This window comes from Scylla paramamosain, chromosome 21 (genome assembly GCF_035594125.1).
Source record: "Scylla paramamosain isolate STU-SP2022 chromosome 21, ASM3559412v1, whole genome shotgun sequence".
Lineage (NCBI taxonomy): Eukaryota > Metazoa > Arthropoda > Malacostraca > Decapoda > Portunidae > Scylla > Scylla paramamosain.
Window position 1 is genome coordinate 11,209,615 of NC_087171.1, and position 24,525 is coordinate 11,234,139.

At 38.5% G+C, this 24,525-nt stretch overlaps 1 protein-coding gene across 1 annotated transcript in view; it reads right to left on the reverse strand.

Moving 5' to 3' along the window:
- Positions 1–24,525, reverse strand: part of LOC135111011 (ATPase family AAA domain-containing protein 2-like) — a 49,055-nt gene that overhangs the window by 3,247 nt on the left and 21,283 nt on the right. Inside the window, exons 8-24 of the mRNA XM_064023864.1 lie at positions 24,209–24,458; positions 19,660–19,778; positions 19,302–19,444; positions 18,964–19,166; positions 17,971–18,119; positions 15,338–15,586; positions 14,940–15,152; positions 14,377–14,739; positions 13,953–14,138; positions 9,890–10,009; positions 8,462–8,631; positions 7,852–8,048; positions 6,762–6,940; positions 6,361–6,442; positions 4,662–4,978; positions 3,723–3,909; positions 3,363–3,568 (exon numbers count right to left, since the gene is read on the reverse strand). Coding sequence (XP_063879934.1) covers positions 3,363–3,568; positions 3,723–3,909; positions 4,662–4,978; positions 6,361–6,442; positions 6,762–6,940; positions 7,852–8,048; positions 8,462–8,631; positions 9,890–10,009; positions 13,953–14,138; positions 14,377–14,739; positions 14,940–15,152; positions 15,338–15,586; positions 17,971–18,119; positions 18,964–19,166; positions 19,302–19,444; positions 19,660–19,778; positions 24,209–24,458 — 3,333 coding nt within the window. The remainder of the gene's footprint in view (positions 1–3,362; positions 3,569–3,722; positions 3,910–4,661; positions 4,979–6,360; positions 6,443–6,761; positions 6,941–7,851; positions 8,049–8,461; positions 8,632–9,889; positions 10,010–13,952; positions 14,139–14,376; positions 14,740–14,939; positions 15,153–15,337; positions 15,587–17,970; positions 18,120–18,963; positions 19,167–19,301; positions 19,445–19,659; positions 19,779–24,208; positions 24,459–24,525) is intronic.

The following is a 24,525-nucleotide window of genomic DNA, read 5'->3' on the forward strand; positions in this document are numbered from 1 at the left end:
TTCAAGATCTAACTCCCCTTGTGACTTCTGGCATCTAGCCAAAAATATCTCCAATAACTTTGCTTCTTCTTCTTTCCTTCCTTTATTTCAACCAGATGGCACCACTGCTATCACATCTATTTCTAAAGCTGAACTCTTTGCTCAAACCTTTGCTAAAAACTCTACCTTGGACGATTCTGGACTTGTTTCTCCCTCTCCTCCACCCTCTGACTACTTCATGCTACCTATTAAAATTCTTTGCAATGATGTTTTCCATGCCCTTGCTGCCCTAAACCCTCGGAAGGCTTATGGACCTGATGGGGTCCCTCCTATTGTTCTCCGAAACTGTGCCTCCATGCTTGCACCTTGCCTAGTCAAACTCTTTCAGCTCTGTCTGTCAACATCTACCTTTCCTTCTTGCTGGAAGTTTGCCTACATTCAGCCTGTTCCTAGAAAGGGTGACTGTTGTAATCCCTCAAACTACCGTCCTATTGCTTTAATTTCCTGCCTATCTAAAGTTTTTGAATCTATCCTCAACAGGAAGATTCTTAAACATCTATCACTTCACAACCTTCTATCTGATCGCCAGTATGGGTTCCATCAAGGCCGCTCTGCTGGTGATCTGGCTTTCCTTACTGAGTCTTGGTCATCCTCTTTTAGAGATTTTGGTGAAACTTTTGCTGTTGCCTTGGACATATCAAAAGCTTTTGATAGAGTCTGGCATAAAGCTTTGATTGATTTCCAAACTACCCTCCTATGGCTTCAATCCTTCTCTCTGTAACTTCATCTCAAGTTTCCTTTCTGACCATTCTATTGCTGTGTTAAATTTATTAACAGTGGTGTTCCTCAGGGTTCTATCCTGTCACCCACTCTCTTCTTATTATTCATTAATGATCTTCTAAACCAAACTTCTTGTCCTAACCACTCCTACACTGATGATACCACCCTACAATTTTCCACGTCTTTTCATAAACGTCCAACCGTTCAGGAGGTAAACATTTCACGCAGGGAAGCCACAGAACACTTGATTTCTCTTTCTAAAATTTCTGACTGGGACAGAGCAAACTTGGTATTGTTAAATGCCTCAAAAACTCAATTCCTCCATCTATCAACTCGACACAACCTTCCAGACAACTATCTCCTCTTCTTCAGTGACACTCAACTGTCCCCTTCTTCTACACTGAACATCCTCAGTCTATCCTTTACTTATAATCTGAACTGAAAACTTCACATCTCATCTCTAGTTAAAACAACTTCTATGAAGTTAGGCATTCTGAGATGTCTCTGCCAGTTTTCCTCACCCCCCCAGCTGCTAACTCTGTACAAGGGCCTTATCCGTCAATGTATGGAATATGCTTCACATGTCTTGGGGGGTGGGTTCCACTCATACTGCTCTTCTAGACAGGGTGGAATCAAAAGCTTTTCATCTCATCAATGCCTCTCCTCTAACTGACTGTTTTCAGCCTCTCTCTCTCACCACTGCAATGTTGTATCTCTAGCTGTCTTCTATCGCTATTTTCATGCTAACTGCTCTTCTGATCTTGCTAACTGCATGCCTTCCCTCCTCCTACGGCCTCGCTGCACAAGACTTTCTTCTTTCTCTCACCCCTATTCTGTGCACCTCTCTAACACAAAGAGTTAACCAGTATTCTCAATCATTCATCCCTTTCTCTAGTAAACTCTGGAACTCCCTGCCTGCTTCTGTATTTCCACCTTCCTATGACTTGAATTCCTTCAAGAAGGAGGTTTCAAGACACTTATCCATCAATTTTTGACTACTGCTTTGGCCTTTTTATGGGACTGGCATTTCAGAAGGCATTTTTTTTTTTATTGGATTTTTGTTGCCCTTGGCCACTGTCCTTCCTACAAAAAAAAAGGCCAAAGAAGTTTGTCAAGTGAAATGTAACAAAAATATTCCTAAGATTCCTAAGAGACCATGAAAAAAATAAAGAAATAAATAAAAAAAATAAAAATTAAAAAATCCTGTTGATTTTGAGTAATCCATATAAAGACTTATCTATAGCTATGCTAAGCTCTGTGCCCATCACCAATCATCCACAGAAACTCAGCTGCCTCTAAGAAGCAAATCAAAGCTGCATCATTTGGAGAATAGATAAAAAATAAAAGAATGAGTAATTCTCCAGCCCATCATCATCCTTGGGTAGAATACTAAATACAAGGAAAGAAGACGAAAGACTTCACATTTTAATGATAGGTTCTAGAACACTGGCTCTCATTTTTTGGAAGAGATCCATCACCATCATATCATACAAAGCCACCATTAATTAAACTTTTGTATTTAAGGTAATCATAATGAATGGTAAGATGATAAAGTAAATACTTGGGTCCTTTATTCTGTGTACCTTCAAAACTATTTCCTTAGTCTTTCTCATCATATAATTTGAAAGATAAAATATACTTTATCAACATGAGCAACACCAACATATCTCTCAGTATGAGGAATAACTGATATCTATCACTAAAGGGAGATACTATTATAATAGCATAGATATGAATGTACAAAATGCTACCTCCAGGTGAAAGAGGTGAGTGGAGATAAGGCTAGCCTCCCCAGCTCAAACTTTCTCTAAGATGAAATAACAATCCATCTTAGCTTCAGGGCTACTAGTTGCGGACATGAGACTAATCCTCATATTGCACCCCAAAGTCAATTATGTAGTATACCTGATTCCTTCTGTATCAGGGTCTGTACCATAGTAAGTGCATCCTCTTTCCTGCATCTGCCCTGATTAACTAATTGGGCCAAACACAAGAATTTGCCTCTCAAAACAATCCTTAGAAGCCAAATCTCATAGTCATTCACAACTGTTCTCCATGTCTTTCAATCATCTTACTCAAAAGACATCCTTACTGTATCTAAGACTCTTTTGTTCTGTCTATCCATCACATGTGGTCCTTCCCCTCTCAAATATAATCCAGTTATCTTCACTAAATATTTTAAAATATTTAAGTAAATAGGCACTCTTTCCCTATAACACTAAAAGCTATGATGAGAAGTAATGAATGAGGTATGTATGAGTGAGCAATTACAGGCATACACCTTATTTCAGTAACCCTCCTTAGTGGGTGATTTTAGCCTGGTATACAGATGGACGGATTAAACTGGGACCCTAGTTAAAATGGACAAAAAGTAAACAACTATGTTCGTGAAGAATCCAAAGTATGGAGAGAGAGAGAGAGAGAGAGAGAGAGAGAGAGAGAGAGAGAGAGAGAGAGAGAGAGAGAGAGAGAGAGAGAGAGAGAGAGAGAGAGAGAAATAACTAAAACTACCTAATCAAAATTCCTGATAGGACTCATTAATAGAATGTAAATGAACATTTAAAGAGTATACATTAATATAAAAACAAAACAAAATTACACACCTGCAGTAGTTGTGAACGATCATTATTCCTTATGTGTGTATGTATGAGGGAGGAAATACTTGTGTGCAGACGAAGAAGATCATCGATTGTTGAGGTGTCAGTTGCTGACACACAAGACTCAAACACAGCTTCCAGGTGGCTCCAGTCAATTGTAATACCATTACAACTTGCCTGGCCACTGCCACTTCCTTGTTCTGATGATGATACTGTAGAAAAATAAAAAATAAATCAATAAATCTACCTACCTATCTATGTACTAGGCCAGCAATCCCGAACCGGGTGGCCCAGGTCCATGAGACTCCCCTTTCACCAGGACCCCATGGTGCTAAGAACTTTAAATATTCATTCATAACCACTTACCCACAGAATCTTCAGCCTCAGCTGTGGTGTCATGTATCTTCTCCTTCTCTGTACAACTTTCATGAAGAGCCATTACTGAAGCCTGTGCTGCCAATTCATCAGCAGCTGAAGTGACCTTCATGCTATCATGGCTGTCTTCAGTGCTCAGGTGACCATTGCACAAACTTAGCTCAGATCCCATCTGCATCTGTTAAGAATATTTCTTGAGTGATCCTATGAGAACTTTTACTGGCAAGCAAAAATTGTATATTTTGTGATGCCTTAAGATATAAAATCTCTGGTTGGTTCTGCAACTGATGGCATCACAGTGTTGATGCATACTGAAACCATGTGCACTGAGTATAGAGGATATGTAGTGATACTCTTGAAAAAGAGCATGTTCCAAGATGTTTGGACGCAAATGCATCATAGATGAAGACAACATTGGTTAGGTAAAAATGTAAAAGAAAGACAGGATGAAGCACATAATGAAATTATGAGGAAGAAACTAAGAGCTTGAGAACTTCAAAAGACAATTAATATAATTTTGTTTATAACTTTAGCAAATTGCCACAAAATAATACAAACTGATTCATTTGAACAGAATGTGGCTTTTAAAGTTGCTGAATGTCTCTGATATTAGCAGAAGATATGTCTCCGGGGCAGCAGTTGTTTAAATGCACAATTAAATATGTACACCACCACCAACATGCATTCACGTGGATATCATGCCACATGTAGGTACAAGACTAGAATTAATTTGGCAAATAATACTCTACCCCCCCGAGATAAAATGCAGGAATTATTTCATCTTATGTAGCAAAAAAAAAGCTACATGATGATAATGTCAGTCTATCAAAATTATCAAATTCTATGATGAGGAATAAGTACATTATATAAAAATTTCAGAGATAAGCAACACTTACACTAACTACTAATATTAATAAATGAGTTTCTCACCTCAACAGTCTTCTTTTTTGCCTTGTTTGTTGATGTGTCTTTAGACAAATTTTTTCCTTCACCAGAATTGCAAGGTGAATGACCACTGACATCTCCTTCACTCCTTGCATCACACTCTGCTATCTTCAGATCAGCTTCATCACCTTCTTCCTCTGTCGTTTTGACTTCATCATGATAATTTTTTATTTCCTTCTTTGAAGGGCTGTCCTTTTCAACAAAGCGTTTTTTCCGAGCTGTCTTTATTTCCCCACGAGCCCAGGAACTCGCAAACCTTCTCTTTCTCCGGCGGATGGAATCTGGTGTTTTCATCAGAGGACCTAAAAATCAAATTTTTCAAACAGGTTACAAAACTAAAACTGGATGGAGAGTGGGCAGGGAGGGAGAGGAGAGCAGTGAATGGTGAGGGAAGGAGGGAAGAGAGAGAGAGAGAGAGAGAGAGAGAGAGAGAGAGAGAGAGAGAGAGAGAGAGAGAGAGAGAGAGAGAGAGAGAGAGAGAGAGAGAGAGAGAGAGAGAGAGAGAGAGAGAGAGAGAGAGAGAGAGAGAGAGAGAATTTTATTATTAGAACAATATTTGTGCGTAGTGTACTCGTGCTTCAACTCCGCACCTATAGGCATAGGCTTACGCCTAGGCATCTTCATTATGGCTGCATTATATGCACGGTAATTATTAGATACTTTTTTCCAGAAAAGTGCATCTAATTCACTGGCAAATAAAATATTTAAATGTAAAAAATCATGTTTTAAGTTATGGCCATTTGAAGATTGAAGTCTCTTTATCTCCTTTATTTATTAAACAATTTGAACATTATTTACATATGTAACTCTTGAACATGAGTCCATGAAGCACTGAATCAATCATCAGGTATTTAGTAAATACCTCACTGCTGGGAGTCCTCAGAATATAATTTTTACGGGGCAAGTTTTTTTTTTCCCCCCCTTCCCCAGCACAAGGTGCCTTACCTTCCCTGTACGATGCATTCCTTGGTAGACAATGACCTTCAATTACTTAAGGGTGCACAACCAGTACCATGTATAGTTCCTTCGCTTCTCTTCCTCTCCTCTTTTTTGTAATGTTCATATTTTGAATTTTGAGTGAGGGAGGAGGAGAGCTGGGTTGCAAGGAGGGATGCAGCAGTTTGTTCCTCCTCAAGTGAAAGCAGAGACAGGTCAGCATCCTCCTTTATTACCTCATTCTTATCCTTCTCATATATTTTAGCTACTGCTTAGCATTTATTTTCTTCCATCCATTGATGAGCTGGTAGAAGGAGCAATAAGGGAAAGAAAGCAGGGAGCAAGGATACAAAACCATTCCCATCGAAAGCATAAAAGCCACTGACAGTCACAAAGCCTAGCCAAGACAAGCTACTTCTTACCATGTACCACCATACAAGGCATACGTCATCATACTTCAAGGAGAACTAAGACCGTAGCCCTTCCTACCATATTCAGGCAAAAACTAGCCACATAACATGAGTGTATAGAATCTTTTCCGATTGCTAGTGCCTTATGCCACTGGATATTTATATGGATTTTAAATCCATCACCAGTCCTTTTCGCAAGTAATAGATACCCTGGCGATGATTCTAGAAGGTTGATGAATACATTACTGCACATTTTGAAATATGCTATTTTTTTTACCCATATGGGGTGAGTGTCTCCTTGAGAAATAAGAAACTATATAAATCCAGTTCCACCTTACCTTTGGTGTGCTGACCAGATTCTGTGGCAGAGAGTGGCTCTCCCTCATTCTCCTGCTGTACCTTTTTGTTCTCTTCTTGCTTCTGTAAATGTTTGATTTAAAATTTTGATATACTGATTTTAGCAGCATGTACACAAGTGCATACACACGGACTGCTTTTGATTTAGATGGATAGACAAGAGAAATATGTTTCAAGACAATGCTAAATTGTTGATACAAATTAGAACTGTCAATTATGGCAAGAAGCTAGACAATTTTCAGGGGACTGTTGCACTAACTGTTCCGTAAGAGAACAAGGCTGGCCTGAAAATGCAATGCCAAGAAAAAGGATTGATGCTCTAAAAAGTAAATCCCTGAAAACAATTAGAAGAGATGATTTGAAACAAATTATAACTCATTACCCTAATGGGAGCAACATGAACAAAGTCTGGTGCTGGTGGCTTGGCAATGAACTGGTAGCGGTTCTTGCGGTTGTCTCTGATGCCTCGGCATTTTTCCTCAAAATCAGTGTCCATTTCTGCCTTAATGTATGCATAAGCAGTGTCCCGCAGTGTGCAGGCACGATGGCGAATTATTTTATCTGATGAAAGTAAGTCAATCAGATGACTAAATTACATGAAATTCACTGGAAATTATATACATAAAAAATGTATAAAATAAATAAATAAGTATATAAACTATACGTTTCAATTAACTGTCATCAGGAAACACCATATTCTGCTTCCTTTTTTGTAGGTTTCTACTGTTCCACAACAACAGCAGTAACTTTTCCTATCATCTCCCTCACAAACTGGTCCATAATAAAATTGAAAAGCCACAGTGACATCCCACATTGGTGTTGCTATTTCTTTCTCTCTTTGATGGCTCACTCTCTTAGGAAATATTCACACACTTCAGCAAACACATTTGTATTTTAGTAATATGCTTTCATTCAAGACAGTAAACTACCTCAACTTCACTTTCACACCACCTACCTCCTCACTTATATATTCAAAACAGATTCCACATTTTCAGTAACAAATGAGATATTTCTGGGATTTAGAATCCTAATAAAGAAATGGAAGGATATACATGCTAAAATCAATAATTGTGATTTTAGATTTTTTTTTGTGTAAAACACAATGGTCTGCTCCCAAGTCCAAATAGTTCAGTCATAAGTGCCAGGAACTGATATCCAATCAATGTACAGCAGGCCACTTCCATACACAGGCAATCATGCTTTAGTGCTTGCTCATCTAAGTCATGAATCTGAAAACCGATCACTTTGTTTTTACATGGATTTTAACTAGATTTCAACTTCATTTAAATGTGTTGATCTAAGCAATTCAGCGACTGATGAAGATGGTGTCATATAATAATAATCTTGCATATGATGTGAAACCCTGAGAGCAAGACCCCCTTTTTTGTGTCAATGCCGAGAGAATTGTAATACATGAAAAAGCTTCCTTGACATATTTCTATTTCCAAGATGAGCAGGCAAACACAATTCACCTTCAGGATTGCGGTCAGGGTTGTACTCCAAGGCATTGGTACAGATGAGGTCAATATCACGGAGGAAGTCCTGAGCACATTCATATTCATGCTGATCAATCTTTGTCATCATAGTCTCAAGGTCCATTGGTTCCTTGATGATGTCTCTATAGTCAGGCACTTCTTCCTCATCCACTGGTTTGGTGAAAATGTAAAACCTGTAAGAATCTTTAATATCAGTAAACTTATATTCAATTCTTTATTATATTTCATACAGTGCATATAAGGCAGAATGTGACACAGGCACACAAAGTATATAACAGAAAAAATGGTACTGATTATTGAAGCACATAAATATACAAAATTTATGATAAAAGGTGAGAAATAACCAAGAAAAAAATAGTTTAATAGAGTAAAGTAAGTCCTTTGAGCATATGGGTTATGGATGAGATGTAATTTCTGAGGAAGCAGTACGGTAATGACAAAACTGCAAAAATAAAATTATATTAAGTTTTAAATTATGGGGGGAAAAGGTAAACATGTAGAAAAAGAAAAGATTAAATCTTCTATGCCATAAACATATAAACTGAAGGATACACATAACTATCAATCATAACAATTGATTACTCACGTTCTATTCCTAGCTAGTTTGGCACAAATTTCCCTGAGGAATATGCGCAATTCTCGGAGGGTGGCTTCCTCCTCCTCCTCAATTCTCCTTACTTCTTTGGAGTTTAGCTTTCGTGGCTCTGGTTCAGGAGCAACTGGGAGAACTTCCAGCTGTCTTTTGTTTTGGCGAATCTGAATAATAAAGTTCAGTTTGATTTGGAGCATTATAAAACATCATGAGGCAAAAGTAAGTGGCTACAATCTGCAGCATCAAATGGTTGTGGCCAGGGTTGCCGGGAGAACTGAAATGTGCCAGTGCAGGAATAGTTTAGGATTCCCATCCCTTCACCCAGTAGGTAAAGGCAGAGATGGGGGGAACCCCCCACATCTCTACCTTTGGGCCCCAGTGTACTGCACCGGCTGACCCCCCACCCTTCCCTGTGGGCTTGGTTGTAGCCTGTAGATTAGATTAATTATAAGAGATATTTAGATGAAAATCAATCAGTGGGTACTATGAAAATAACAAGGGGAAAGAATAAAAGTATTATATGTTATATTTTCCACTAGCATCACCAAGATGCTACACAACTGTAATGAAACACTGTATCTCATCTATTTTTTTTTTATTTACATTAGGTATATCTAGGATATCACCCAGGTATAATGCATGAATTTGGTATTTCTTAGTCTTCTAAGCAAAACTGGAACCGCAAGTCATAATAACTACCAAAGAGGTGTACTGGCTGAGCAATGACTGTCAGGCCCTGTGAAAAACCTGGAGAATGCTGCAGACATAACGGACCTTTGCACAAAGATGATAATTAATATAATGGAATGGAGGTATCTTAGAAACGTGTGAAATAACATACAGATTCAGTGAAGAATGAAAAGTGAAGGAAAACTCATGAAGGAAGAGATGGTTAACTGAGCTAAACAGGCAGGAAGGTGTTATGGTGGTTTAGACATGTGCTAAGAGAAAGGAGCACCAGTAAATAGGATTTAATCTGAAGAATATAAGATTTAGAATATAAGGTTAGAGTATGGAGAGTCAAGATGGAAGAGGAATATCAGGGAGAAACATCAGTTGTGTGACAGATGAAAGAACATATATGAACTGCAGAGACACAGAAGCCACGAGGGGCTTGGTGGGAAGTCCTCTCACATCTGGTCTGATTAGTCAGTGGGAAGAAAATGGGCTGACTATACTACAACAGAGGCAAACTAGCTCTGCCAATGCAAGAGGCAAGAGCTACTGAAGTATGCCTCATAAGCAACCACTGAACAGTGTGGATAAGGACTGATTTCTACCCTGTAGGCTTACAGCTAGGATGTAAATTATGGTCTGAGCATGTGATTGTGATTACAGATGTATACATGTAGTGCATGTAGACTTGTCTTGGCAACATGGTTATAGTAAGGATATAAGCTTAATTCATGGACAAATGTTTACCTTTGGCTTTTGAAGCATTTCAGTGAAGAACAATGGCTTAAAGAATAGTCTTCTCTCCTCTTCCGTAGGATTTGCAATAGACATCATTTCTCCATGGTAAACACTGAACAAGTGCTGTACCTAAAAAATCCATTTGAAAAAAAAAATTGGTACTTTAAACAATGAAATAGTTACATTTAGGGCTGAAAAATCTGACAACCAACAATATAATCCATACTAAGATTGTTTAGGATTACATTCCATCATCTTTATAGCTTAGGATGAGATAAATATTTTTCTTAACTTCTTGAGTATGGGCTCTGATTTCAAAAGCAATATTACCATAAAAATTCAGCTTTGTTATTTTTTACCAATATCATTACCTGTTTTGTAATTAGAAACTAAGAAAAATAACATTGATAAAAAATAAATAAATAGAAATAAAAAAATAAACAAGACACTAGAAGAGCATGTTTTTATTCTTTACTTAGAGGAAGTGCAAATGAATTCAGTGCTGAAACTCCTTATTCTTCATGATAGAGGAAAAGATCTTAATTCTGCACTCATGTCTAGTATAATACTGGAAACAAGTCGAAGTGTGTAACCACGTGATCTGGAAAAGGGAAACATTGGTTATACAGCAGGGTACACGACAACACACAGTCGTTATAATGTACAAGTGCAATAAAACACTGAAATTTTAATAAATATTTAATCTGAATAACGAACCAAAACTGGCATAATAAACTTGCCACTCCTGCAAGCTCTGGAATTTTAATAAATATCTAATTGGAATAACAAACTAAAACCGGGAAGATGAACTTGTCATTTGTGCTAGCACTGAAATTTTCATAAAAATTTAATTGGAATAACAAACTAAAACTCGCAAGACTAACTCACCAGCTGTGCAAGGCGCTGCTCACCTATCCGTCATCTGTCCCTTCCTCCCTTTTTCCCCTTTCCTCTCCCTTCTTTTGTCTTGTCTCAAACCTCCCTCCCTATCACCTGCCCTCCCAGTTATCTGTCAAAGATAAGGGACTAGAGAGTGATACCTCGCTCTCTCTCCCCCTCATTCATTTTATGTCATTTTTACTTCATCCTTTCTCACTCTCGTATATGTAATTCCATTTTCCTTCTCAATCCCTCTTATTCTACTTAACAATCCTTAGAGAGAGAGAGAGAGAGAGAGAGAGAGAGAGAGAGAGAGAGAGAGAGAGAGAGAGAGAGAGAGAGAGAGAGAGAGAGAGAGAGAGAGAGAGAGAGAGAGAGAGAGAGAGAGAGAGAGAGAGAGAGAGAGAGAGAGAGAGAGAGAGAGAGGGGGGGGGGGGGGGTGAATGTGACTTATAGTTGTCCAAGCATGAAACTCAAGATGGTAAGAATTTAGGACTAAGCTTGAAACTAGGGAGGGTACTGTATATATCTGTTCTGTTATCTCAAATGCAGTAGCACAAGTGTGTGTGTGTGTGTGTTTTAATTGGGGTGTTCACTATGAGCCAGTGATCACTGGCTGTTTAAATGTAGAGGTTGATCAACACTCCCACAGTTCTCTGAGGATGCACATTCTAAAACTGCCTCTCATGATCAACCTTGATGCACTGTACTTTGATGCTACAAAACACTGATCCTAAGTGTTTATGCTAACAGTATCCATGGGATCTGGCAATGCACACTCTACAGAACTCTTATTATAAATTAAATACTCGCAACTAGGCTCTCATTGTTTTCACCTTATTTCTAGTCTCCTGCTACATATTTAGTTTGAAACATTTTCCACTGGTTTCTACAGGGTCTATTGTTTTACCTGGCAAATCCCCAAAAGAGTCGAGCAAGTATTATTTGTGCTGACAGAACATTGTGACCACCAAAATCATGCAGAGATGAAACAACTGGTTGATATCAGATGCAATGACTTCTCCAAAAACACCCAATAAACCCGAGCCAGGAGATGTGAGTTTGTAGTGCTGTTGAAAAACCCCAGTCTGTATGTGTGTTGTGACTGACTGTACGAACATATCAGGAAAGAAGAACCCAGGTGTGAAAAGATGGGTTGCATTTCCAAAGAAAGCGACAACTCAGGAAAGACATTGGGAGACAGGATATAAACAGACAAGCAGCAACTTAGGGAAGATGTTGGGAGACACTATGTCAACAAACTTCTCCAGTGTCCCTGCTAAGATTTGGGATCAAAAACATGGTTGTTTCTTTCATATGTACCAGGATTTATATGCGGGTATGCTAACCATATTACCCAAATGGAAAAGGTAAGGTCATATAGAGGGAAAAAATAATATTTCTCCCAAGGTGATGATACATACCAGACACAAGATTTTTTTTTTTTTTTTATGTAGGAATGACACTGGCCAAGGTCAACAAAAATTGCAAAAAAGGCCCACTGAGGTGCCAGTCCCCATAAAGAGTCGAAAATGTTTTTAAAAAATACAGGATAAGTGTCTTGAAAGCTTCCTCTTGAAGGAGTTCAAGTAACAGGAAGATGGAAATACAGAAGCATGCAGGGAGTTCCAGAGATTACCAGAGAAAGGGATGAATGATTCAGAATACTGATTAACTCTTGCATTAGAGAGGTGGACAGAATAGGGGTAAGAGAAAGTCTTGTGCAGCAAGGATGTGGGAGGAGGGGAGGCATACAATTAGCAAGATCATAAGAGCAGTTGGCATGAAAATAGTGGTAAAAGATAGCAAGAAATACAACAGTGCAGTGATGAGAAAGAGTGATAGGACAAGATACAGATATGAGATTGTGATTGGAGGAACCCAACAGAGAAGACTGGGTAACAGCATAAACAGAAGGATTAGAGGTTAGGAAAAGTCAAGAATGTTGGCCTTATCTCCAAGACAGTCAGGAATATGAGTAGGGTGTTGCACCAGTTGCTCTAGGTTGTGGAGGATAGCAAAGTTAAAGGCTTGTTCACCAGAATGGTCAGTGAAGGGAGAGGAAAGCCAAAGCTGGTGGTGAACGTTGAAGTCTCCAAGAATGGAGATCTTTTCAAAATGTGCTCCACTCTAGAAGTTAATAGTCAAAGAATTTCTTATAGTCAGAGATGTAGGTGAGAGGTATACAGCACAGATAAATTTAGTTTGAGTGACTATAATCATAGCCAGATGGTGGAAAATTCATAACATTCAAGCGAGTGGGCACTAGAGCAGGTTAAGTTGTTGTGCACATAGATGTAACATTCAACTTTGGATTGAAAAATGACACTAGAGAAAGTAGGAGGGAACAGAAAAGGGGCTACTGTCAATTGCCACAGACATATGTGTTTCAAAGAGGAAAAGAAGACAGGTGGTGTTCTACAAACTGAAAATTACATGTATGACTGTGGATGTTGCATAAGTTAATGAAGAGAAAAAGTTGAGGAGGGTATAAAAATATGCATAGTTGATACCAGAAGAGCAATCTGACCTGGGGACATTTATGGTCCCTCCCCAGATGGGGACTCCAAGGCTGGTGTAGGAGTTCCCATGATAACTTTGAATTTTGAGTGAGAGGTGTGTGTAATTAGGTGCATGTAGTTTTATGTGAAGGAAAAGAATTGTCTTTAGAGGGCAGGCTGTGACTGCCCCTTGTGCTGTGAGACACAAAGGGAAACATTCAGTGATGTCACAGCTGGATTTAAGACGATCTCACAGCACCCCTGATCCAATGCTTTAGGCCTCACTGGGAGTAATTATTGTTTTGACAGATGTCTACTGCCTCCTTTAAATGTGCATAGTATTTAGCTCGTTTTGCCATATTTCTTGCTCTGCTTAATGATGGTGGCTAAAAACGTTCATAATATTTTATTAGATGGTTTGATAACACACAAATGATAGATTTTTTTTTCCAGCTGACTAACTTTAATGTGTAAAATTCAGTTGGCTGGTGAATCTGGCAGGTTTTCAGACCCTTATGGAATCTTTTATATTATTTTCCGGTTCCCTGGAGCCAATTAAATTTTTTTTGTACGTTCTTCAGTCGCCACAACACACATTTGCCATAATGAACGCTACGTTGGAATAAATCATGTTCATTGTTGCGTACCCTACTGTACCAAGTTTCTCACAATAACAGTGGAGTAAAACCTACCTCACTATCTAGTTGATCATATGGTACATCTGATGTGGCAAGGAACAAAAGAGGAGAGGATGGTTCCAGATCGAAGAGGAGTGACACAAACGTTGCTCGCAAGGTATCTGAAATTGTGATCCACCACTGGTCAATGCGAGGGACATAGATGATGCTGGGAAGACTTCGCCGAGCCTCATGGAACACCTGTCAAAACAAGGTGGGATATTAATGGTCAATTACACTAGTTTTGTTACTAATTATTTGATTTTTCAATATAATTAACATCTGCATACTAATTTTGCTACTTATGCAGGCATTATGTCATTACCTATGGTATATAAAACTCATGCCTCAAAATAACAAAAATTTTGGTAACTATAATATCCATGTATCTATGGTATGAAGAACTGAGGGTTTAAAGAAATAAATATACCATACTTACCTGGGCACAAGCTTCTTCTGGGGCCCTTGCTGTTGTGGAATACAGGGCAGCAAGATCCAGTTTGTGTACAGGAATTTTCTCCAGTGTATGTATAATAGCTGGAGCTAGGTGAGTGCTCTGACCTTGTGATCTGAAGCCAGCTAAAAGTAATCTTGGCCTGTGAGTGGTACTGAGTTTTGTGAGGCCACCAGATCGAGTAAAGGCAGTTGGGAAACTCTGTTCCAGCATTGTAAGAGCCTGAGTAAGGGCACCCTGTAGCAGTGGTTTCACAACTGAGTTCAGTTGTCTTCCCACACTGGCAGCTGTCCTCTGGCCAGCAGCAACTATTTTTCTCATAGCTACTCGGAAGTGACACATTCTTACCTATTTAATGAGGAGAGGTAAAAATCCATAAAATCCTAAACATTCTAGCAATGACTGGAATGACAGATTATTCTAAATAGCAATTTCAGTATATCCATGAAATTAGAAAGGTAAATCGTGGTCCTATTTCATTTAATTTCCCAACATAAAGTTGTTCAACAAATTTCTACTGTTGAATGAACAAGTAAAATTATACTTACAACTAAAGAGGAGACATCTATCACAAGTTTTTGTCTGGAAGAATATATCTGAGGATATTTGCTTCTGAGTGCTACAAGAGCAGATTCGGCACAGAGAGCCTTGAGATCTGCACCACAGTAACCTGCTGTCTGCATTGCCAGGTGTCTCATCACCTGCTGGCTAGGAACTGGGTTCCAATTCTTTGTGTGAATTTTTAGAATCTGAAGACGGGCCTGTAAAGAAATTGAAAGAGTAATATATATATATATATATATATATATATATATATATATATATATATATATATATATATATATATATATATATATATATATATATATATATAATGATTAAGTAAACAAACTATACAACTTAATCTTTCAATAAAAGTTACACCAATTTTCTTAAAAATACACACCTTCATTGAAGGGAGAGAAAAAAGGAATTCTCTGTCAAATCTTCCTGGCCTTCTGAGTGCTGGATCAATGGCATCTATCCTGTTGGTGGCACCAATCACCACTATTTCTCCACGCGAGTCCAAGCCATCCATGAGGGCTAGGAGGGTGGATACAATGCTGGAGTGAATCTGATCTTGTCGTGAAGAACGGACAGGTGCAAGGCCATCAATTTCATCAAAGAATATTATGGAAGGTCGCATCTGGTATGCCTGCAAATGGAATTCTTGAATTACTACCAATGAACAGCATTATTCATGGTTAAGGGAAGCGTTCTTGAATTTTTTTTTTTTTTTGGGGGGAGAGAGAGAGAGAGAGAGAGAGAGAGAGAGAGAGAGAGAGAGAGAGAGAGAGAGAGAGAGAGAGAGAGAGAGAGAGAGAGAGAGAGAGAGAGAGAGAGAGAGAGAGAGAGAGAGAATGTGTGCATACCAGCATACCAGCCACCACAACGCACTCACTGATATGCTTGCTAAATGCATAACACGTCCCTTTGAAATGTCTAGCAAGTTTAAATGTCCAGGATATTTAAAGCCCCTCTGCTCTTGGCATGACCTCATTTGACTCTGTTTATTTTCCTCATATTTTGACTAATTTATGAGCTTTTTACGTTTTTTTTTTTTTTCAATTTATTGCTGTGCAATAACTTGGGTTGTGTGTAGCAGCAGCAAAGACACCACCAGCTGGCTACTAGAGCCAGTGAAAGTGATGAATGACAGAGAGAAGAAGCATGTTGTATTACCTGTTTATTTTACCCTGTTTTATTCGCTTATTTGAGTTGTTTTTATACTCATACAATCCAAATGCCTTGTGTGAGTGCAAAGCGGAAGTCTTTGAGCAATCAAAATCACCAAAAGCGATTGAAAAGAGGAAAATAGTGGTGCTGCTAGCAGGGCTAGTCCCGGGCCAAGTCACATTTCTCCCTCTCCTCTCACAGAGGATGGACAAAAAGATCACGCCAGAAAGACAAGGCATAAAGAAGGCACGCAAACTAACTGGCCCTGATTACAAGCCTGGGGGCTTCTGAGGTGCCTGACATCCTGGCAACAATGAGGTGGGTTGGCTCTACTGATATCCTAAAGTAGTATGTTATTTATGTATTGGGGAGCATATATACTTATAGTGTATTATATACACCAATATATAAATAACAGAAAACCAGGAGCCTGGCTAATGAAAACTGTATATTGCAAAGAGGACCTCACCTTCATTTGGGTTATATAGGTGACCTAAGCATGACCTTCAAATGACCTGAACCTGTACTAAAGACTTTCCATAAAGTGCTGAAGGGAGATGCAAGTAGAAAATAGAATTTGGTAATGATTTGTGCCATTTTTAAGAAGTAGTACATTTGAGAAGATAAAATTGCAGCTATTTAGAGATAATCTTTGGGGCATAAAAGTAAGAATAACTCAGTGGATAATTATGCGATTTTAATCATTTTGGTTTCAAAATGTTCATGACACTCGTATCTTTCAATGTCAGTAGAGGCATATCTTCTTTCACTCAAGTAAACATATGCCATAATTTTCAAAAGTTGATTTTCAGAGTGGAGAGAGAGAGAGAGAGAGAGAGAGAGAGAGAGAGAGAGAGAGAGAGAGAGAGAGAGAGAGAGAGAGAGAGAGAGAGAGAGAGAGAGAGAGAGAGAGAGAGAAATGTTGCCATGTCACCAAAAAAAAAAAATTCTTTTCTTGCTACATATAAACTTTAACCGGGAAAGATGCTTATGCATGTCTCCCATCAGTGGGCAAAAGGAAATTAACAATCTCCTCATAGTTTTTACGCCATTTATGTAATTTCGAAGGGACTAAAATCACCACATACTAATTTTTTTTCTCTACAAAACTAAAGCAGGTATTTTGATGAAATTGCTATGAGAGAATCATCATGCATCCCTGCACACTGTGTAAAAAAATAATGGCCTAGATTAAAAATTAAGGCTAGGAGGACCAAAAATGTCATATTCATGAATGAACAAGAGAATGCTACTCACATTACAATTATATCATGGTAACTCATTTAAAAGGTGGAGAAAAGAAAAAAAAGGGCATTGAGTAAAAAATAAATCCTTCTATGCGCCCCAACCACCAACAGTATTCTTATGCAGCTGCCATTCTTCCTACAAGACACCATGATTTCACACTTTCACTATCTCCCACTTATTTTCAACTTGACACCACAATAAATGCCTTGCGAACATTTATTCCCTATACTTGCTTCACTTAATATACTTATGTACATCCTTTTAATAAACAAAGTATTATTAATCATCACCTACAGCTCAATAGATGATATTACAATTTTTACAACCAGTAATTTCTTTCAGGCACAAAATAAATATCAACTACACCAGCAACTATTACATTCACAACACAATCATTCAAATGCTCAGCAATATTACATAGACATTTTCTCCAAAATCCAACACACTTAACATCATTCCAGCAAGTTCTCTGCATTTCATCCCTCTTACTACCAAGCACATAAGCATTCATGAACCCAGTTTTCATCCAAACTCTGCATGCACCTACATCAATCCCAATGAAATATACAATTAATAAAATACACAATATTTAAAAACATCTCCATTTCAACTCACCTGATCAAACAAGAGTCTCAACTGCCTCTCAGACTCTCCTACCCATTTGCTTAGGCAGTCTGCACCCTTGCGCATAAAAAATGCCACTTTTCTTCCACCAATGCTGCACTCATTGGCAAGGGCTCTGGCCATTAAGGTTTTACCTGTTCCTGTTGAAAATATAAGATGCATTAGTCTATCTATATAACAGGCTGGCACAAAGTAAATGCATCAGTAAGGTGTATAAAAATATGCTTTGATTTTCACCGTTTTAAGTACTTGTAAGGTACCTGATATTTCATTTTCTAATAAGGTTCTTGGAAGGATATTAACACAGAGAGGGGAGGAAGTGAACATGAATATAAGAATAGAGAGAGAGAAGGGGACTTCATAGGTAGTAAGGAATATTGTATGCAGTATGGTTGGGTGAAAGCAATGAAACCACAACATGTGATATAAACATCTTTGAAAATGGAGTTGTGTGGTTTAGTGGTAAAAGAAACAATGAGATGGTTTCCTTGCACTGAAAGGACAAAGTGTTTGAAAAGAAAGCATAAATAAAATTTAAGGTACAAGAAAAGGCTAATCAGAAGATAGATTATAGGATAAGGAAGTATATGTGTGAAAGGGGAATTAGTAAAGGCAGAGTACTGTTACAAACAAAAAGGGAGTATTTGAACTGAGAAAGTTTGAGGCTCTATTGCTACCATCCGTTTCGGGTATGCTCCCAGAGGCATTAGGGAGAGAAAGAGAAATAGCCAATTTCTCACATACTCATACATGAATGACAGAATTATTGGTGGCCTTATACTTCTTCCCTTCCATCATTATGAAGTAAAAGTAAGGAAAAATAATGGCAATATTCCTAAACGTATGAAAAGTTAAGTAAAAAGAGTCTAAAGATGTGAACAAAATTGTGTAGCTTCATTCATACAAGCAATTAAAAGTGTGCAATAATTAACAGATAAGGGAGTCCTTACTCTTAATCAATATATCACAAACCCTAAAGTTTACCTGGTGGGCCAGAGAAAAGTACTCCTCTTGGTGGGTTGATGTGAAACTTCTCAAATACTTCAGGATACAGCAGCGGAAATATGATCATCTCTTTCAGAGACTTTATATGGTGAGATAGGCCACCCACTGCATCAAACATCACCTCACGGTCTACAGTCATGGGGTCAATGTCAGCTAAACTAGAGCCAGTTTTTGCCCTGTCCCTGAAACATGAAAAATGCAATCAATATAACTAAAGACAGAGTATTTGACAATAAGATACATCAGTTCTACTTTATAATGATTAGTACTACTTAAAAAAAAAAAAAAAAAAAAAAAAAAAAAAAAAAAAAACTAACCTTAAAGTTCCCGTCATTAAGTCTTCAGGGTTCAAATTCATAGGAAGACAACGATTACGGGATTTTGCCATACTTCTTGCCTTTCTTTTTTCAAAATTGGTCTCATCTGAACTGCTGCTGCTGCTGGATGTGTGATGAGTTGCCTGCAATTTTAATCATGAGTATTGCTGCTTATGATTAAGGTGATGGCCCTTAACACGAGGGAATAGTTAATTTAAGCCTTAATACCATCACTGAAAAAAAATATATATATAAAAATAAAGATCAAAACATTTCAGCATACATATGAATGCATAGACAGATTGTGACAAGTACACAATCAGTGTTAACATCATTTTTTCTCTCTTCTGTTTCTTACCATTCTTTTGAGATGGAATGTATGCTTCCTGGCAGGGGAAGTGAGGTAACGTTTAAAGTTCCTGCACCTCCGCCTTGGAGGAGTATCTTCATGATACTCAAGGGACCTTGAAGAGCTTTCTGTTGAGCAAAATAAATTTATTAAATAAATAAATGCATAAGAAGGTCATGGTAGAGTTTTTAAAGATTAAAAAGCAGCATTGACTAATTTTCATGTAAAAAAAAAAAAAAAAAAAAGAAAGAAAAAAAAAAAAAAAAAAAAAAAAAAAAAAAGATGCACTTACTTTGCAGCACAAAACCTATGCTCATAACTGAGGCGTCTAGAATAGAAGGGGCATCCCCACCAATTTGCTGGCTTTGAGATGAAGGTGGCATAAGAAAGGTGCAACTCTCCTCTATAAGAGGGTATAGACTGTAAAGGGGTTTATGAACAACTGAGCTGTTTTGCAAGGGTTGGGTTACTTTATTTTTCTCAAAATAGTCAGACCATGTTCTGTCTCTGAGCGTAGAAGAGGCATCCCTGCCTCACTGGTTGGCCAATCAGTGCACACTGCCCCAGCCAATCATCTCAAGTGTAAGAGTGTTGGTGCACTTTTATCAGCATATGGCTGTCCCTTTAAACACTGGGATTTAATTTCCTGCTTATTACATGGATTTTGCTAAAAATACAGTGCAAGATGAGTGATAGCAGTTGTGAAAGTGAGACGGAATGAGAATTACTCATAAATGGCAGAAGCATGTGGAACAGTGGAAAACAGTTGCACAAAAGCATAAAAGAGACTGTGGTGAGGCTTATGATTCACAACATTGTGTAGCTGTAGCAGTAAACCAAGTTGGCCCTGCTTGTAATTGATACAGAAGTGCTATGCCTTGGTGGGTCGGGAGCATGTGGAAGTGATTTTCAAAAATTACTGTGGTCTGGCCTCACACGATAAACAAGCAACTTATCTGGCCAGTCATGTGAGCTCCCAAGAAGTGAAAAGGAGTCATTCTAAGGACAGACTCAGTGAAGTTTTACATACATACGTGTTCAACACGATGACAAGGATTGTTAAGCGTGCTGCACAGCAACACTCCGAAACTGTGCCTCCATGCTTGCACTTTGCCTAGTCAAACTCTTTCAGTTGTCTGTCAACACCTACCTTTCCTTCTTGCTGGAGGTTTGCCTACATTCAGCCTGTTCCTAAAAAGGGTGACCGTTCTAATCCCTCAAACTACTGTCCTATTGCTTTATTTTCCTGCCTATCTAAAGTTGTTTAATCTATCCTCAACAGGAAGATTCTTAAACATGTATCACTTCACAACCTTCTATCTGATCACCAGTATGGGTTCTGTCAAGGCCGCTCTGCTGGTGATCTTCTGGCTTTCCTTACCGAGTCTTGGTCATCCTCTTTTAGAGATTTTGATGAAACTTTTGCTATTGCCTTGAACATATCAAAAGCTTTTGATAGAGTCTGGCACAAAGCTTTAATTTCCAAACTATCCTCCTACGGCTTCTATCCTTCTCTCTGTAACTTCATCTCAAGTTTCCTTTCTGACAGTTCTATTGCTGCTGTTCTATTGCTGCTGTTCTTCTAAATCTATTAACAGTGGTGTTCCTCAGGGTTCTGTCCTGTCACCCACTCTCTTCTTATTATTCATTAATGATCTTCTGAACCAAACTTCTTGTCCTATCCACTCATACGCTGATGATACAACCCTGCACTTTTCCACATCTTTGCATAGACGTCCAACCCTTCAGGAGGTAAACATTTCACGCAGGGAAGACACAGAACGCCCAACTTCTAATCTTTCAAAAATTTCTGATTGGGGCAGAGCAAACTTGGTATTGTTCAATGCCTCAAAAACTCAATTCCTCCATCTATCAACTCGACACAACCTTCCAAACAACTATCCCTCTTCTTCAATGACACTCAACTGTCCCCCTCTTCTACACTGAACATCTTCAGTCTGTCCTTTACTTATAATCTGAACTGGAAACTTCACATCTCATCTCTAGCTAAAACAGCTTCTATGAAGTTAGGCGTTCTGAGACGTCTCCGCCAGTTTTTCTCATCCCCCAGGCTGCTAACTCTGTACAAGGGACTTATCCGTCCATGTATGGAGTAAGTATGCTTCACGTGTCTGGGGGGGTTCCACTCATACTGCTCTTCTAGACAGGGTGGAATCAAAAGCTTTTCGTCTCATCAACTCCTCTCCTCTAGCCGACTGTCTTCAGCCTCTCTCTCACCACCGCAATGTTGCATCTCTAGCTGTCTTCTACCACTACTTTCATGCTAACTGCTCTTCTGATCTTGCTAACTGCATGCCTCCCCTCCTCCCGTGGCCTCGCTGCACAAGACTTTCTTCTTTCTCTCACCCCTATTCTGTCCACCTCTCTAACGCAAGAGTTAACCAGTATTCTCAGTCATTCATCCCTTTCTCTGGTAAACTCTGGAACTTCCTGCCTGCTTCTGTATTTCCACCTCCCTATGACTTGAATTCCTTCAAGAGGGAGGTTTCAAGACACTTATCCATCAATTTTTGACTACTGCTTTGACCCTTTTATGGGACTGGCATTTCAGTGGGCATTTTTTTTTATTGGATTTTTGTTGTCCTTGGCCAGTGTCCCTCCTACATATAATAAAAAAAAAAAAAAAAAGTATCCATTAATATACAGCGTAATACAGTGAAGTGTGTTAGAAATGCTGAGGACAAAATAACTAGTATTGGCACTGTAATACCAAATCAGAGGAGTTGGCAGGAGACAGCAACAAAGAATTTTGTAATAGTAAGAGACTTGAAGCAGCACATTCAAACCTCAGACTGTATCTAGCCATTACTCTTGTGTCACATCACCTGATAAGAAGTATCTGCCCCAGGCCTTAATAAAAAGTATTTTATGACATGTACAGAGTGGATAGAAAACGAAAATATAGGAAAAGAAAACACTTTGAAGTTTTGGCTGAATGAAGAGATCTTCATACAGATACAGAATTTAACACAGGATTTGAACCCACCAGAAGTGACTCATGCAATGTGACCAGAATAACATTAACCTAAAAGATCTCGACCCAGAAAAAAAAGTCTGATGAGAAAAGAATTAGAGCTTATAAGAACAACTTAGTACATAAAGCTGGAGCCAGTGCAGGCCACAAACTCCTTAAGGAATACAGTAAGGATACAAAACCCCCATATAGCTGCTTTTTGCAATAGATTTGCAACAGGCCTTCCCCACTCCTAAGCATTCTACTGGTTTACAGTACCATAAGAGAACACTGTGGAGCTATAACTTTGGAATACATTATGTAAAAACAAAGCAGGGTATGATGCATGTATGGAATGAGAGTGAAGGCAAGCGAGGTTCTTGACCACTACATACAGAATTACATTAATCCCAGTCTCACTAAACTTCATTATTTTTCTGATAACTATTATGGTCAGGACAAAAATAAATATCTAATACTCAGCTGACCCAGGAACATTCAATCAGACTGCTTTAAATTCATTAAACACTACGTGATGATTCCTGGCCATTGCTACTTGCCTTGCGACAGGGATTCAGGTGTGACAAAAGGCAAAGTTAGACTTATCTCAGTATATATCACTACCTATTACACTGAGTTAATAAAGAAAGCAAACACAGTGCAACCATACCAAGTGGTGGAAATGAAGAGGGAGGATTTCAAGAACTACGACAGTCTTCAAAAGCCTGTTTCTTGGTCTGGTATAAAGGGTACTGGATTCATTAATGCCATGGTCCCTACCTACAGTGATTAATTTAAGAGTGAGTTTGGGATTCAAGAGTTTTATGGGGCCTTAACATGGTTAAAAAAAAAAAAAAAATCATCACAGACCTAATTGAGGCACAGGACCAGGCACATAACACAACAGGTTATCGTACACTGGCTGGTGTGGGGCTGGAGTGTGTTGAGGGGGAGTCTGATGATAATCTCAACAATAACCCTGATGACCTCATCAACTAATCACCCATGCCCCCCCTCCCTCTAAAGTTACTCATGTGATACACTCCTCATTCTCTTGGTGAGCATTGTGTTTATAGTGTATTGTGAGTAAAATAGTATTAACCAAAAGGATGTAAGGAAAAAGTGTTTTTATTAATAAGAAATATATACAGTTAACGGCATTTTTCAAGGTTAGAATGATCTTAGGACTCTAACTTGTTTGCATGTATTCTGGTCTTCCTCAGATTTCTTTTGATATATAATTTACTAGAATATTCTTATTACTTGCAAAGACATCGTAAAATCAAAACTGGCAAACCTTAAAGGCCAATAACTCAAACTATGATTTGGTGAGGATGCCCCCTTCTATTCTAGATGCCTCAATTATGGAACCAATCAAAGTTGTGATTTAGCAGGACCTTGCATCCAATTTCAATACATTTCCTAAATTTTCTTCTCATAACATGGATGATGAATTTGCAAAACACAGCAACAGAATTCCTACTGCTAAGTATTATTCATCAAGTTTTCTTTCAAAAATTTTATTTTCTCAATAACTTGTCAAGAGAAAGCTGTAACCTAGATCTCAACTGAATCCATATTTACCTGCTGCCTCCATTTGAAAGGGTCTGTTTTCACGTCTGTTTCTTCTGAGGGAATACCTCTTGTTTTGTCCATCTGCCTGATCTTCCTCTCCTTCTTCCTCTTCCTCCCCTTCATCCCCCTCCTTTGCACTGTCACTATCATCTGAAGAAGAAACACGTTTCCTGGTTCTTCTCTGTGGCACCTCATCCTCGTACATGAAGCGCTTCACTGGCCTCCGCTGTCTCTTCACTTTAGAATACATGTCTTCAAACTAGAAAAAGGATGGAAAAACTTAAGATTTAATTTCAATATATGTTAGCCCAAGTCATCTGACCTAG